Source organism: Pestalotiopsis fici, assembly GCF_000516985.1.
Source record: "Pestalotiopsis fici W106-1 unplaced genomic scaffold PFICI_Scf_9, whole genome shotgun sequence".
Lineage (NCBI taxonomy): Eukaryota > Fungi > Ascomycota > Sordariomycetes > Amphisphaeriales > Sporocadaceae > Pestalotiopsis > Pestalotiopsis fici.
The window spans coordinates 1,803,921-1,818,577 of NW_006917099.1; the positions used below are offsets into that span (position 1 = coordinate 1,803,921).

At 49.1% G+C, this 14,657-nt stretch overlaps 5 protein-coding genes across 5 annotated transcripts; 1 reads left to right on the forward strand and 4 right to left on the reverse strand.

Annotated features, from left to right (window-relative positions):
- Window positions 1–820: 820 nt before the first annotated feature.
- On the reverse strand, window positions 821–2,692 carry PFICI_11962 (uncharacterized protein; the record flags this gene model as incomplete). Its single annotated transcript, XM_007840543.1, has 7 exons — window positions 821–912; window positions 976–1,252; window positions 1,356–1,622; window positions 1,700–1,919; window positions 1,974–2,121; window positions 2,178–2,498; window positions 2,605–2,692. The coding sequence occupies 7 exons, from the start codon at window positions 2,690–2,692 to the stop codon at window positions 821–823; spliced, it is 1,413 nt and encodes a 470-aa protein (XP_007838734.1).
- An 896-nt stretch (window positions 2,693–3,588) lies between these two features.
- PFICI_11963 (uncharacterized protein) lies at window positions 3,589–4,136 on the forward strand (the record flags this gene model as incomplete). Its single annotated transcript, XM_007840544.1, has 2 exons — window positions 3,589–3,766; window positions 3,832–4,136. The coding sequence occupies 2 exons, from the start codon at window positions 3,589–3,591 to the stop codon at window positions 4,134–4,136; spliced, it is 483 nt and encodes a 160-aa protein (XP_007838735.1).
- A 515-nt stretch (window positions 4,137–4,651) lies between these two features.
- PFICI_11964 (uncharacterized protein) lies at window positions 4,652–5,586 on the reverse strand (the record flags this gene model as incomplete). The annotated part of the gene is made up of 2 exons (XM_007840545.1): window positions 4,652–5,201; window positions 5,258–5,586. The coding sequence occupies 2 exons, from the start codon at window positions 5,584–5,586 to the stop codon at window positions 4,652–4,654; spliced, it is 879 nt and encodes a 292-aa protein (XP_007838736.1).
- A 2,161-nt stretch (window positions 5,587–7,747) lies between these two features.
- Window positions 7,748–11,412, reverse strand: PFICI_11965 (uncharacterized protein; the record flags this gene model as incomplete). The annotated part of the gene is made up of 2 exons (XM_007840546.1): window positions 7,748–8,776; window positions 8,833–11,412. The coding sequence occupies 2 exons, from the start codon at window positions 11,410–11,412 to the stop codon at window positions 7,748–7,750; spliced, it is 3,609 nt and encodes a 1,202-aa protein (XP_007838737.1).
- Window positions 11,413–12,841: 1,429 nt separating this feature from the next.
- PFICI_11966 (uncharacterized protein) lies at window positions 12,842–14,338 on the reverse strand (the record flags this gene model as incomplete). The annotated part of the gene is made up of 2 exons (XM_007840547.1): window positions 12,842–14,079; window positions 14,137–14,338. 2 exons carry the CDS (start codon window positions 14,336–14,338, stop codon window positions 12,842–12,844), a joined length of 1,440 nt encoding a protein of 479 aa, XP_007838738.1.
- Between the last annotated feature and the right edge of the window lie 319 nt (window positions 14,339–14,657).

Genomic DNA, 14,657 nt, shown 5'->3' on the forward strand with positions numbered 1-14,657 from the left:
ACTAGAGGCAACCAGCATAGGAGAAAACCTTATCCAAAGCACACAGCTACTTAAACTATGAGCTACTCTTCTATTCCCGGACATTTCCCAATCACAGTTTGACCACAAAACATTCTTCAAACACCAGCCATGCCAAGCCCTCCATCCGAAATTCAGTATCCATCATTTATCTATGCATTAGTCACAGTCAGTGGTGAGTCTCGAGCTACATCCATGCTTCATGCAAATCGCAAGCCTCTGTATTACATGGCCACGTGTGTTCTGTGTGGAGAAGAATCGTTTTAAGTTCCCAAAGCTACTGGAGTTAGTAGGGCGCAGAGTTCCGGTACGTATCCGAAACCAAGCAAGAAATGATTTAAGCTTTTGAGCTTCTGGAAATAGCAGGGAACGCGTTACAACATCACCCACGAGATGGAATTACTAGCTGGGCTGCTATACAACATTCAATATACCTTTGTGGAATCATGAGCTAATCATAGGGCATTTTAAGTGTGATTCCTGTCTTTCTGGGCCCGTCAGTGCTCAGCCCGCAAAAATTCAGTATGTGCTCGCTTGTCATTTCTCGGTCAGATACTAGTCGCATACCAGCCTGGAATTTGTATGGTCGTATGTATTATTATTTCTTAGTATCAATAAGCAAGAGAAATTGCCCAGTAATGTCTCCTTTGCCTTGCAGTCTCTGGACTGGGTGATTTTGCCTTTGACATGCCGACATGTCGGACTTGATAACATGAGAGATGATTGGCCTATCAATTCCCACGAATATTGTTCAAGAGTAAGAGGGAAAACTATCTCAGGCAACGATTGACTTGAGAATTTTTCAAAGCGGATAGATCCCAACGAGCCCAGGCTGCTGCAATGTCGGTGAATTACACTTGCGGATGTTACAACGGCCCTTGGTTCCGTCGGCCACTGATAAGATGTCAGTAGTTGGAAGCATCAAGGCCCGTCCAGCCAGGTATGGTAAGAACTTACCACCATCCAGGAAAAAGTTGGCGCTTCTACACTCAGGATGCTTTCCGCACTCCTTGATGCAGTCCTCAATGGTCATGGTAGGAAGAAGTCCAGGCCAAATGTTCATGTCGTAAGCGCAGTTTGTACCCGACCCGCAAGTGAATCGATGGGCTTTGCCGCCAATCCTCTGGGTCCAGTGAGAAGACGGAGTCTCGCAGAGAGACATCAAGCTGGAAGGATTTCCCAAGATACCATCCTGCGGGAAGGCTTTATTTTGTTCAGGTTCCTGATCTGCGGCCTACCTAGCTATCAGCAAGGTTTCATGGGTTTTAACGCTATCACTGAACGAGATCGATGATATTGTGCAAGGGAAAAAGAGAAGAACAAGGAAGGTGGCATACCGTTATGTTATGGGAGCACTGCTTGGCAGCATCTCCGCATGTGTCTCCCTCGCAGCCCATCGAACGGGCGCTCGCGAACCCAGGAGCAGTGATCGTGGGTAGAGATTGATGAGTATAATAGTAGCAAGCATCTCGATTACCATCGTAATCGACGGCCTGACATTGTTGAAGTTTGCCGCAAGCATTTATGCAACTCCTAAGAGTTGATTTGTGGTCCTTGTAGAAAGGCTGAGTGCCGTGGCGCATCCCGCAGTCAATAAGAAAAGACTGTTTATTTTCGAAGTTTCATCAATCAGCCATCACAGTATTTTGGGAAGGGAGCGGGATAGGAAAAGCAAACTGACCTCGCCGTAGAAGGATTTGAAAAGCTGGCCATTTGAGAACGGACATTCGGTGGTGCACTTGAGAGAAGGGAAAATGATTGGCTCAATAGCAGGTGCATCAATCACGTATGCATATTGATGCATGTCTTCTGCCCCGCACGAGGCTTTCGTGAAGCCGCCTTCTGTACTCAATGCACAAGTCCGAGTCTTGTCATCGCCCCTGTGGGCCAAATACTGCACACTGGACCAGAATTAGTCGCAGCGTGCCAGGCGGAAAGATGGATTGCGTCTTTACCTGTTACAGTCCTTTGTTTGGGCGCAAGTATTCATGCAATGGCGAAAGTCGTCGGCGATGAATTCGCCTAGATCGGGCTTGCCTCCATGGACACAGCACTGAATGCGCATGCTCACTCCATGGTGAGTCAAGTATAGCTTGCCATCGCCTAATGCCCTCCGTCAGATAAAGGCAACCAACGTTTCTGTTTGGCATAAAGCATACCGTCGGGACAAATGGGCACGTCTGCATAGTCGAGCTGATCGACCATGAGCTCTGCGCGGGAAGCAGGACACCCATTTCCATCTGGAATGGGGTGTTCGCCTGCATTGCCAGGCCCACGTCCAATGAGTGCGCTTGATGGTTTTGCATCAGCTTCGATGGGGATCCCGCCGTAAGATTGACCCAAAGGTTTCTGCTCTTGTGGACCTGAACCGGTGCTCCCAGAGCCCGAGTTGGGGCCTCCGTAAACGTAGGCTGGAGCCCCGGATCCGGCGGGTATTGGATTCGCCAAGTTTCCTGGCAAAACAGCACCAGCGGGAGCAGCTATTGCAAGTCAGACATACAGAAATGCTTTTGACAATTATGCACAAGAGAAAGGAAATATGAAACAAATAGCAACGTGGACCGAGTTGCGGAAACGGGGTCTAACCTGCTGGTGGTGCTCCGTAAACAAATGGCTTTTGAGCCAAGCTTTTGTCCAGGAGGACAGCAAGGATACTAGGAAGCGATTTCTTCATATTGGAGGTTACAATATCTAGTCGAGTGATCAATATCGTGGAGAACAATAAAACAACATACGAAGTGGTTCTCTTTTGTCTGCCTCTGTACACAAAAGTATGAGCCTTTATCGTGGATGGGGACAGCAGTCGGAAAGACTGGGTCCTAACCCTTAAACCTTTGAATGCCCAAGGCCAACTTCACTGTCTATTACTTGGTGCTGGCTCAATCGAATCCACTTGCTCGATTCCAGATCATGATTCACCTGCTAGCGGGTGCTATACGTAAGTGGGTGGTCACTTCAAAGCTACAAAATTCTAAGGTCAGAGACGTTGATAAGTACACGGTACACGCGGAAACAACGGAGAAATGACCGAGTGTAGTGATGAGCTGCGTAGCCAGGAGAGTGATGATCGCTTGAAAGAATCTCTCAATCTACGATTGGCAAGTAAAGCCACGAAAGTGTGGTGTACTCAGCGCAGTGCCTAGCACGTGACAAAGATAGAAAAACACAAAGGCGCACTTGCATCCCTCTCTTGAAGCTTAACATGAGATTTTAACTCGCCGGTTTTCCAAGATGATGTGTGGAGATGGTCTCAACATCAAAGTAAAGTATTGCCGGCGGAACGTTATGGGTCAATACATCGATTTGAGTCGTTTCACTGAGAGAAACAAGGACTTATCAGAAGATCACCGGAAGAAACCTACCAAGTACGTACGTACACATGTGATCTTTCTTGATATCGTGCTCTAAAATGACATTTACAAAAATATTATTTCCGATTATTCCATACCACCAAGGTATTCTCAAATATCCGGCCGATTTTATAAGTATGACCTTACCTTCATACCGAGCAACATAACCCTTTTGGCATCGTGATAAGCCACAAGCCAAGCTCGTCCGAAATCTCATCCCATGCATTCGAAAACTGTTCTACTTCAGATGCTCGGCCTCGTAGGCCTGGGCAATGCCTTTCTACGCGGTGTACATATTCCGTTGAACATACCGATTCCTCGACCACCACCCCCAGCACCAGCACCAGCACCCAGGCCTCCACCTGCGCCCGTTGTGCAGGTACCAGCACCCAAGCCAGGTTCGTATGCTCTCCATATTCGGATCCCCATCCATACGTTACGTACTAATGAATTTCATCTACAGTGCCTGTACCGCCTGTACCGCCCGTTACTGTGACAGCACCGCCCGTTACTGTGACAGCACCGCCCGTTACTGTGACGGCACCGCCCGCTACTGTGACGGCACCGCCTGTTACTGTGACGGCACCGCCCGCTACTGTGACGGTCTCCCAGTGTGTAGCGCCGACACAAGCAGCTGTGGATGTTAATATGTGTCAAGGAAAGGATCCTTTTCTGGATATGCCGCTCTACGATTCCAGCGGAGCCTTCAAGTGCTGTGGTCCTGTATATCTCTGGAATCAGGGAGGTGCATTGCCGGTCTGTGTGTAAGAACCAAGCAAAGGCTGAGAAAGAACGTATTTCGTTCAATAACCCCGAGGTCATGGGAGGATTAAAGTCTAATTGATGTGAATATTGTCCGACACATTCGTGCATTTGATTCACCAATTCGCCACAAGTTTAATTCAACTATTTGAAGCTTACTTTGTAATCATCGTGATGTATACAAGACTTGTGATGCTGTGAAGTTCGGCAGCGATATAAAAAGCAACGATGATAGATTCAACATAATGCTGCACGAATGCTGAAAGGCATTGACGTAATATTACTGCAAGTAATACATTCTCTGATCGTGCTTGGTGACATGGCAATAGTGCAAAGGATATTTTTCTTGCATGTGTGTCTCTCACCTGATCGAATGTAACAAAGATGTTTGAGTTGATCCTGCAGATTTCGAAAGAGTGGTGCTGAAGAACTATCTACCTAGTAATATACCCGAGCAGGTGATCATTTGCGACGGGTATTGAATACGCAGTGCAACAATTCTTATACATTATGCGTATCCATCATGTCTTCTTTTCATCATCAGGAAAGACCCAAGTCCAGATGTTCAATCCAACCTTTACCCCAGAAAGGACAGGAAGACTTTGATGAAGAGTTTCTTCGTACAAGCTGCCGTCCAATCGTGTGTTGCTCCAAAACACGGCATTTCCAGCAATCGGCTTAAACACAACACCATCTTCTGCCGAGTCACAATCGATGAATTGACACCATGATTCGTCCTGGGGTCGAGGCAATTTGGGGAAATGCGTGCCCCCCCCAGTGCAATCCGACTTCAAGTAGACATTGAATGTCGAGGCTCGAGACGGCGCGCCAGGCTGTTCATCAATGAGAGTGTCATGGTGGAGTTGAAAGAAACCGCCCTCTAGGTATTGCTGTACAGAAATGGCCTCCAACTTCATGTTCTCCTCCCACGACTGGGCTGCTTGCGCGTGCTGCTCAAGACATTTTAGCACCTCGTCCCTGGGGGGGAATGCACTCTGTGACGAGCGAAAGCTGTCATCCTGCTCTGTACCGCGTTCACTGTATACATAGGATGGTTCGTATTGCTCGTGACTATGAGAAACCCCGTCAGCCCAAATTGGAACAAATGAATTCGGCTCACTGCTTACGTGGAATCGAGTATGTGTGCTATCATGTTTGGTGCAAGGAAATCCGGAAAGTACACTACTAGTGGATCTTCGTGGAAAATATATCCGACTGGTTGAGTCAACTCGCAAACGACGGACGGGTCCGGCTCGAAAAACTGCATATCTTGCCAAAATGCATCTGCCGTATCTTGACTATTGGTAGGGAATGGATCTGTTACCCCAGCTTGCGGAATCTGTGCGGAGGCATCATCATCAACGACTAGACCTATCACACTCCATCCACCATGGATAGGGTCATAGCTGAGAGAGGCCAAGGCCGGCACTATGATCTGGTTGTCAGATAGCTCCATTTTGTTGTAGCAGGTATTGTGAGTGTGAAAAGGTAGTAAATCATGCAACAAGCATTGCTTGAATACTGAAAATAAAAAGTACTGCAAATGACCGTACTTTGATCTCGGACTTCTGAGCAGTAGTGGGAAACTTCTCATCTCGACAAGGTGAAACTTGGACCTACTGCATATCCACGAGAGATTAAAGTTCATGCAATATGATCATGGGATGGACCTTAAACAATTGCCGGCACATCACATGCAGGATCTGCGGGAATAGTCGTCTGCAGGACGGGTGTACCCGTGTCAGCCCTGTCGAAATTCTCTATTCAGTCTTCAAGCAGGCATAGAATGTTACATCCGGCCCTCCGTGGTCGATAAGAGTAAGTTTATTAGAGGAGATACTTGGAGATATAACGGACATGTCCGTCTGCAGTCTTTCGAGAGCTGCCATGGCCTTGCCATGCAGGAACAGTGGAGTCCGTACCTACATCGCGGCTGCTGCCGCCGGGCATATCTCCAGACGTATCATCTGCATCAATATCCTCCACGGAAAAGGTTAAGGGATATGCAATGGGGGTATCCGCCCAAAGCTGCTTTAGTTTTTGACCAAGTCAACAATAATCTTTTCCGCAACCACCACGTGTGTATGGATGCGCGAGAGCAAGTCACATTCTCGCTGGCTTCACTACATGTTCAATATCCAAGGTCTCAATGGGCGAGTCGATGAACAAGTAGAACTTAGGCGAGGATATGTTGGCTTCTCACGCAACACTAATCTGCTTCAAGGTTCACTAACTATGGTCGTATCTGCGGCATCATCATTGAGGGTATCCGAGCCTGTATTCGATAGGAATGCGTTAAATTCATAATCTGTCGAACTTTGAATAGCTTTTCTCACAATGGGGTTATTTCCGGACAGGACAAGGTTGCATGTGACCGAGGTAGTCCAGTCATCCTGTACGCTTGTAACCTGGAGCCATGGTGTCGTGGGATATCATTTGGCAAGCTTTCTAGAACTTCACATGCTTTGTCAAATGTGAGATTCATATGCGGGCCTCCACTGATTATGCCAAGGACAGACTTGCTTTCTTTCTGGCTGCCACCCAACACCCAAGCATCACTGGTATTGTTGGCATGCTAGGCCCGAACCAAGTTTCACCCTTTTAGTCGATTTTTTCACCTTGAAATCACCGAGGATGCAGTAGAAATTACCGACGGGAACATCGCAGCGCCTTTTATGCTACCAATTGATCAAGACAGCGCTGAAGCCCCTGTTCCTCAGGCTACGGGGGAAGCCCCCACTGGGAGTCACTGCCACGACCACATCGCAGTCCTGCCCGAAGAAGAGAGACATTTATACGAGGAGGTGACGCGAATCCGGAAGTTTGCAGCGCGCCTCGATGATTTCATGCAGAGGAGGGAGCAGCAGTAAACACTGTTAGCAAGGAGTGACTGAAGTTGGTCGTGTTGAACTGATTTTACAAGTGTAGTCGTCAAAGCGTATTGGAAGCTTCACCTATGGGTACGATAGATGCTTAGATTGATCACCGAGGCACTGACTGTCGTCTATGTAGATGTGTGAGATTCGTCCTTGATATAGTTAGTCACTCCCTCACTGACGTCGGGCTTGATTGGTGTTGATCAGTGTCATGAAACCCTTACGTAAAGAGAGGGAAATAAGCCGGATTCGACTGAGAATGGTGAGAAAATCACGCCCTAATGGCTACCACTTGTGCTCCAAAAGTGCCTTGCCTCTGGGTCCAAGTCCGAGTCTGATTTGTTTCAATCAGGTCATGGATAGCCTGGCCAAGAAGCACGGGTTAAAGGTCAACAAAACGACACAATCTAGGCCAGCGATAATTACACGCAAATAGAAAGTAATAGACACTTCTTTTCACTGGCAAAAAGCTGTGTGCGAGGCGCCGTTGAACCCTCGGGGTGGGTGAATATGGGTTACCCGCGAATGACACTATCTATAACACGGAACCAAGAGTCAATCTCATCAATGATTGCATGATCCATTTGGGTCTCATTTTGTATCTTTTTCAAATTTGAAGAATGCTGTTTTGGCTCGCCCATCTACCTAGCTTTTGCACAAGACATCCCCGTCAACCGGAAAGGGGATGAACAATTCAAGATACACCATGACTCCTAGAAATGCAAACCGACTAGAGTTGGCCTACTCATCATCCTCGTCAGCCATATCAACATCAGCTGACTTGGTCGGCTCGGCGTCATCATCATCAGACTTGTGTCCGCTCGGTTCCGCATCACCGCCATCCTCATCTTCATCACTGTCTTCCAGGACTCTGCCTCTTCGAGCGCGACGTCTTGTCGTACCAGCAGCCTCGTCATCGTCATCATCGCCACCAGCACCATTGTCAACGTCCATTTGATCATCGTCACTGTCTGCTCTGACCTTGTCATCGGCTTCGGAGCGCTCAGATACAGCACTAATAGCACGCTCTGCCCGCTCAAGGTCATCGCCACTATCGTCGCTGTCAACAATGATTTCGGCCGACTTGTACTTGCTGTTGGCTTTCGTCTCCTTCTTCGTAAGGCGGCGCTTCTTCTTGGGCTGCTCCTCCCCTTCCGTTCCGCTCTCGTCGTCCTCAGTCTTCTTCTTCCGGGGCCGGCTCTTCTTGGACTGGCCCTCGGGTCGCGGAGCTCGGGACTTCTTCTTGCGCCTGATCTTTTCGCCGGTCTCGCTATCTGTCGTCAGTTCGGCTTCCTGCCGTACCTTTTCGTCTTCGATACGCTGCTTGATTGTCTCGAGGTCTCGAGCAGCAATCTCTTCACGTTCCTTACGGAGCTTCTCTTGGCGCTCACGTTCTGCAGCAAGAGCCTTTTCGCGCTCGGATTCGCGGCGCTTCATCTCAGCCTGTCGTTGCTCCATGGCAGCTGCAAGCTTTTCCTTGTTCTTCTCTTCATACTCTTTCTGCTTTTCAACTTCACGCGATAGTTGGTTTCGTTGAGTCTTCGCAAAGCTTGCACGCTGTTCAAGATCAGACTTGGGGTAAGGAGGTTGTGGGTGACTAGCAATCTCCTCGAGAGCCTTGATAGCTGACTCGAGTTCTTCCAGAGCCTCTTCCAGCTGCACAGATGTACGTTGTGCTTCGGGTATTTTGGATATAGCCTGGACCTGCTGGATCTGCACAAATGCAACATTGAACTTGAAATGAACCTGATCCGGGGAGATGCTGATGGCCTTTAATTCCTGTTAGTGAATGGCATCAAGGGAACCAAACAGAGCCAAGTACTCACCTTTTTGGCAAAGTCCAATGCCGTCTTGTAGGCATCCATATCCTTGTCGTGCCTTGCCTTGTTCAACCAAGTACGGCCAAGACAAGCAATGATACCAGTGTCATTGGCCTTGTTGTCTCTGGCGAGTGCGGCCTCGTAGCTTTCGATGGCCTTAGAAAACTGGCGGAGCTCAGCGTAGATATGACCAAGGTTGACGAACACATTGGCATCTCTGATCGTGTCACGGACCTTGAGGAAAATTGGCAAAGCCGACTTCATATCCTTCTTGTCTTCTACCAGAGCAATGGCAATACCCTGGGCAGCATAGGCGTTCTTGGGGTCTAGTTGCAAAGCCTTCTCAAAGAACTCGACTGCGCGGCTGTACATGGCAGATCGCTTCTGCTTCTCTTGGTCCGTCTCTCGACGCATCTCTCTGGCAGCCATCATGTACAAATTACCCATACCAACCAAGGCATACCGGTCGTGCTTGTCATATTGCTGCAATGTGTGCTTGTAATGCCGGAGCTCAGGGTCGTCATTCACGCTGGCAGGTCGCTTGCGAGATTGTACTTTACCCTGGTACCAACCGTACAGAGCTCGAACCTCTAGATCGGATGGGTTTTCCTGGTACAACTTGGCAACGGCGTCGGGACCCTCCTTGTTCGGGTTGCGGCGCAGCTTGATGTAAGCAAGACGAGCCTGGGCCTCGGTGTAATCGCTGTGGCGGGAAACCAATCGCTCGTAGACTTCAATAGCTTCATCAGTGCGGCCCTGAGACTCGTAGCTTCGGCCCAGGTTGAAGCTGATCGTGGTGACTAATGCATCGGTATCCATATCATCGCCCTTTTCGCTGATTCGCATGCACGCTCCAAGGGCAGCCTCGAACATCTCTCCTGCCAAGTCATGCTTCTCAGCTTGTGAGTAGAAGCAGCCAATGTTGTTCAGAAGCTGCGGTGGCAAGTTCTTGCGCAGTGCGTTCTTGACCAAGGCGGGTTCCTCCACGTCAGCCGGATACTCGGAAGCTGGGATCTGATCAAGCTCGAGTTGTTCGACCTGTTGCAGACACTCGAGAGCCTTTCCAGGGTGGTCGTTCTCGTAGAGTCTGGCGAGGTTCAGAAGCACAGACGCGTCGGGCAGTTGATTTCTTTTGGGGTCTTTCCAAGCACCACGAACATTTTCCAAATACTGGATAGCCTTGTTCATCTCCGTAGTCTTGTCCTCCTTTGAGGCAGCATACTGATTTGCAAAGACCTCCTCGGCGTACAAGGTACCCATCAGTACCATCGCTTCGTAATTCTTGGATTGCTGAATCATTTTCTCCAATCGCAGCTTGGCCTCACCCAAGTCGTTGTTGAGTACTGACAATTGCGCTACACCAAACTTGGCGGGTAAGTATCCTCTCTCCAAACCACCTCTGGCTTCGTCGGCGCGACGATAGTAGTCTGTAGCTCTTTCAATGTTGCCCTCTACATGCTCCTTACGAGCTAGGAGATACCAACTATCACTGGCAATGTTGTTGACGTCGGTGTACTGCAGAGCCTTGTTGGAAAGCGATTCGACGTTGGACAATTGTTTCCTGGACAAGAAGTAGCCGGCAAAGGTTGCGCATGTGAGAGGTTGGTTCTTGTCCATCTTGAAAGACTTTTGAGTGAATTCGGTCATGGCCTTCTTGTAGAGGCGAATGAAATCGGGGCTATTCGTGGGCACCTTGGCGCTCGAGTCAAGGTAGTAAAGACCGAGCAAAATGTTGGCAATCTTGGATTCGGGGTTGATCTCGAGACTTCGCTCCCAGGCCTGTTTAGCATCATCCTTGAAACCGAGCTGCCAGAAACAGCAGCCAATACCAATGCGGGGATCAGGGTCGACCATGTCGGGCATCTTGCGTAATACGTCCTGGTAAAGGGCGCACGCTTCGGGGTACTTGGCTAGCGAGAACAGAGCTCTTGCCTTGCCCATCAGAGCCAGGACATTCTTGCCATGCGAAACCCGAATTGCGTCCTCGAAGCACTTGAGTGCATTGCGCAAGAGATCGGCCTTCTCAGGGTCAATGGCAGTGGGCCCAGACGACTTGGATGGTGATACTAGCGAGGCCCTCAGCAGATAGATGACACCTCTTGCTAGAAACAACGGAGGAAAGGCTGGGTTGATGCGCAGTGCTTCGTTGAGGGATTGTGTGGCCTGGTTGAGATAGTACTCCTTTGTCTTGGCCTCGGATGATAACGTGCCCTCGGGGGCTACACGTGGTGCCTCTCTGCTCTTCCAGAGGTACATCCAACAGAGAGCGCTGACCATGCTCAACTTTTCCTTGGGATTGTTATTTTGCATGGCATTGCCGCCGCGGATGAGCATCTCAATTGCATTGTCAATATTACTGTGCTTGGCGTAGGCAATGGCGACGGTCATCCAGTAGGTTCGGGCGGCGCTTTCGTTCTCGAGCATTTCGCAAAGTTCGGTAGGGTCGTCGGCGAGGGCACCAAGACTGATCTCGATGGCTTCATCTTCTTGTCCGCCCTGGAAGGGGACATCCACACTCGCAGGGATATCCGAAAATCGCTTGCTTAGAGGCACACCATTCCGGTGGCCATTTTGAGTTGCTGCCATGGTGGCAGTATGTGTGTGTTTGATGAATTGAAGTGTTCAAGGACGTTTGGGAAGGGTCGGCGTCTGAGGCGTCGCGTCGTCGCGTAAGTGAATGGAGATATCAGGACAGCTCAGTCATCTCAAAGAAGCAACGCAGGCGCCGACGAGGGTAAAGAGAGTCGACGCAGGGGCCTCGATACGTCGCGTCTTTTGTCGAGTGTTGCGACGGCGCGCACAACGAGGAGGTGATGGATTGATGGGTGTTGCGCAAGGCCTTGCATTAAAAGTTCCAGAGGTCGATGAGGCTGAACACCTTTGCTAGATAGAAATGCCCAGGCAGGTATCTACCTGCGCCGAACCCCTGCAAAGTTGCTTGAGCTGCCCAGCAAAAGCCCTTCAATTGCACCCAGCGAGCTGTGCTGTGGTCCGGCCCACCCCTCGCTAACCAAATATGCTCTAGCGCATCCGACCTAGCTTGCATTCTAGAATCCAGATGTTCTCGACGCTCATACATGGCTTCGTGGATATTCGCTTGACCTTCTCTTGATTGCTTATCGTTATGTTGATTTGACATACACATCACTGGGAACAGGCTGTTGAAGTCAGGACTGAGATTCAAGGTGCGTTTTAGGATAAATTCTGGACCCAAAAATTAAGCAAATTCATGATATCAAAGGCTGGTGATATTTCCTTGCTTTCCCATTGAAATCGTGCCAGAGACAGCGGCTTTAATATCGTTCCAACTGTTCATTAAAACTTGCCGCTCCAAGATGGATGGGTCTCAAAAAGGCTTGGGCGTATCTGACGGTTCGAGATTTGGGAAATACAAACTCGCTAGTTCGTATGTGCTATCCAATACCTGCTAACTCCAACCAAGTTTTCAGTCATTTACTGCGCTTCATGAAGGAGATATGTTTGCGCTCGATACCCTTTGTAGCCAAATTACTGCTCATGCAACAAATGCATCAATACGAACATGTTCCCCTCATGCAGTTGTATAAGCTATCCCTCGTATAGAGTAAAGATAACTCATTCATCAGAACGCCACGATCGAGGAGGAGTGGTGTCGTTTGCCCGACTTGAGTGCTCCTTCAACAACTTCTTATTCAGAATTTGCCAGGTAGACTGTGCCCAATGTTTCCACGGGCAGCGTCTGTTCATAGCACTCAAGTCGAACCAACACTACTTTCATGGCAATTCGCAAAGTTATTCTTATGCCGTGGTACTATCGCCCAGTGAGACCCCATTGGAGACATATTCGCCCTTGCTGCCACGCCCTAGCGTTGTTCCGACCGCGAGATAAATGGTCGAATGGAAGTGCTCCGTAATCTTCTAGCTCTTTGCATGTAAAGTAAGACAGAAAAGAAAAATCGCACCAGAGTTCCGCGACAATTTGTTTGTTTGTCTTTTTGCACACTCGCACGATGAGATGCGTCGCTCAAGAGATACTTCACAAGAAGCACAGCACAAGCAGACCGCAGGCCACAAGTCTGGCGACAACAGACTGGAGTAGTGCCGAGGCAGGAATAGATCCAGACGTTGGCACGGGAGAAGTGCTCGATGCAGTCGTAGCAGACGCCAAAGAGGTGGCGGTTGTACTGGTCGCTGCCGTGATGAGAGTCATGCCGCTATATGCAGTAGCACTCGGCGGCAACAGAGTGGGCGGTTCGGTATCGATCAGGAGCGAGGTCACGGTTTGGAGGGACCACGTCGATGGGATGACTATGCTTGTACCCGAGAGCACGATCGAGGCAATACCTGTGGTTGTTGATGCTGCTATTGCTGATGAAACCGTCAGTGATGATGACGACGAAGAGACTGATGATGCTGATGTAGTTGAAGAGACAATCTGGCTCGTAGTGGTTGGCGTAGAAGTGTTACTCGAACTCAGCCAAGGACCAAAGACGCATTGTGTCATGAGACTGTTGTCGACATATTGACCGCTTTGCTTCGAGGGCGTCAAGCTGAGGACGTATGAAGTCGAGAAACTTCCCGCTGCCCATGCCACGAAGCCAACAAAAACGTCCGAGTTCTGGTTGATGAATGCGTTTTGTGAACAAAAGTTTGTCAGGCAGGAGGCGTCGCTTGACGCTCCACTCTCACTAATGAGACCTTGCCTCCCGTTATTCCTTAGATACAGAGAGAGCTCAGTGAAAGCGTCCACGTTATCCGTAACACATTCTTCGTGCGTGCCCGAGTTGTCTTCGTCCAAATACTTGTGGATATCGAGGACCAGGCCATCCGTGCTGCCATCTGGATTCGTGATGGTCATTAACTTGTCTGCTGAACCACTTGACACAAGAGTTGCGGCACTATCAAAGTTGGTACCAGGAAGAAGTATCATTTGCGATGCCGCTCCGGCGTTTCTGATTGCTGTCACTACCTTCTGACAGGTTTGCGCCCATAGGTCGATGTCTAAATCATGCGGCTCGTTCATGATCTCAAACACAATGTTGTCATTTGCCGCATATTTTGTGGCCAGCTGAGTCCAAAGGCTGACAAACTGGTCGTCTGATGGTCCGCCTTGGCCAATGATTCCGCCATTCCAGCGTGCAAAGTTGTGAATATCGATCATGCAATGGGCTCCTGTACCAAGACAGGCTTGAATGAGCTGATCATACTTTGCCAAGTTGGCATCGTTCAGAGTTCCGCCCAACTGATTGTTTACAAGAAATTGCCACGATGTAGCTTGATTGTGGACGTTAGTGTCATTGTCCCTTCACGGGAGGTAGGATCAGGACTCACGAATCCTCATCAAGTTCATGCCCTCACCAACAAAGTGGCTCATTTGATCAGAGGCATCACCGGCAAACTGAACCGATGAGGTCGGACATGTTCCATCAATTTGGCATCCAAAATCTCCTCCGGCGATCGCGACACCCAAAAATTGAACCTTTGCAAATGCAATCGGTATCGATGCAAACGCTACTATACTGTGTAGCAACATGATGGACGATGCAGCCCAAAAGAAAGAACGAATGGAAACGAATGTAAAGTGATTCAAAACGAAAGGAATATATGTTTTCCTTACAACATGCTGCACTCCATGAATCGACTTACACCAGAAAGGGAGGTGAAGTGCCAAAGAGGCTCAACAGAATGCAAGAGGCGCTTCAAAATTAGAGCGATATAGATGAAAAGCTCGCTAAGAGAGCAAGAAAGCCCGGAAATCTCAAATTAACACGCATTCTATGATGAGCTTAATGAAGTACAAGAATTGAGTGGGTGTGCTGTTGTCGCGCACACAGTGGGCAGATCCACTCACA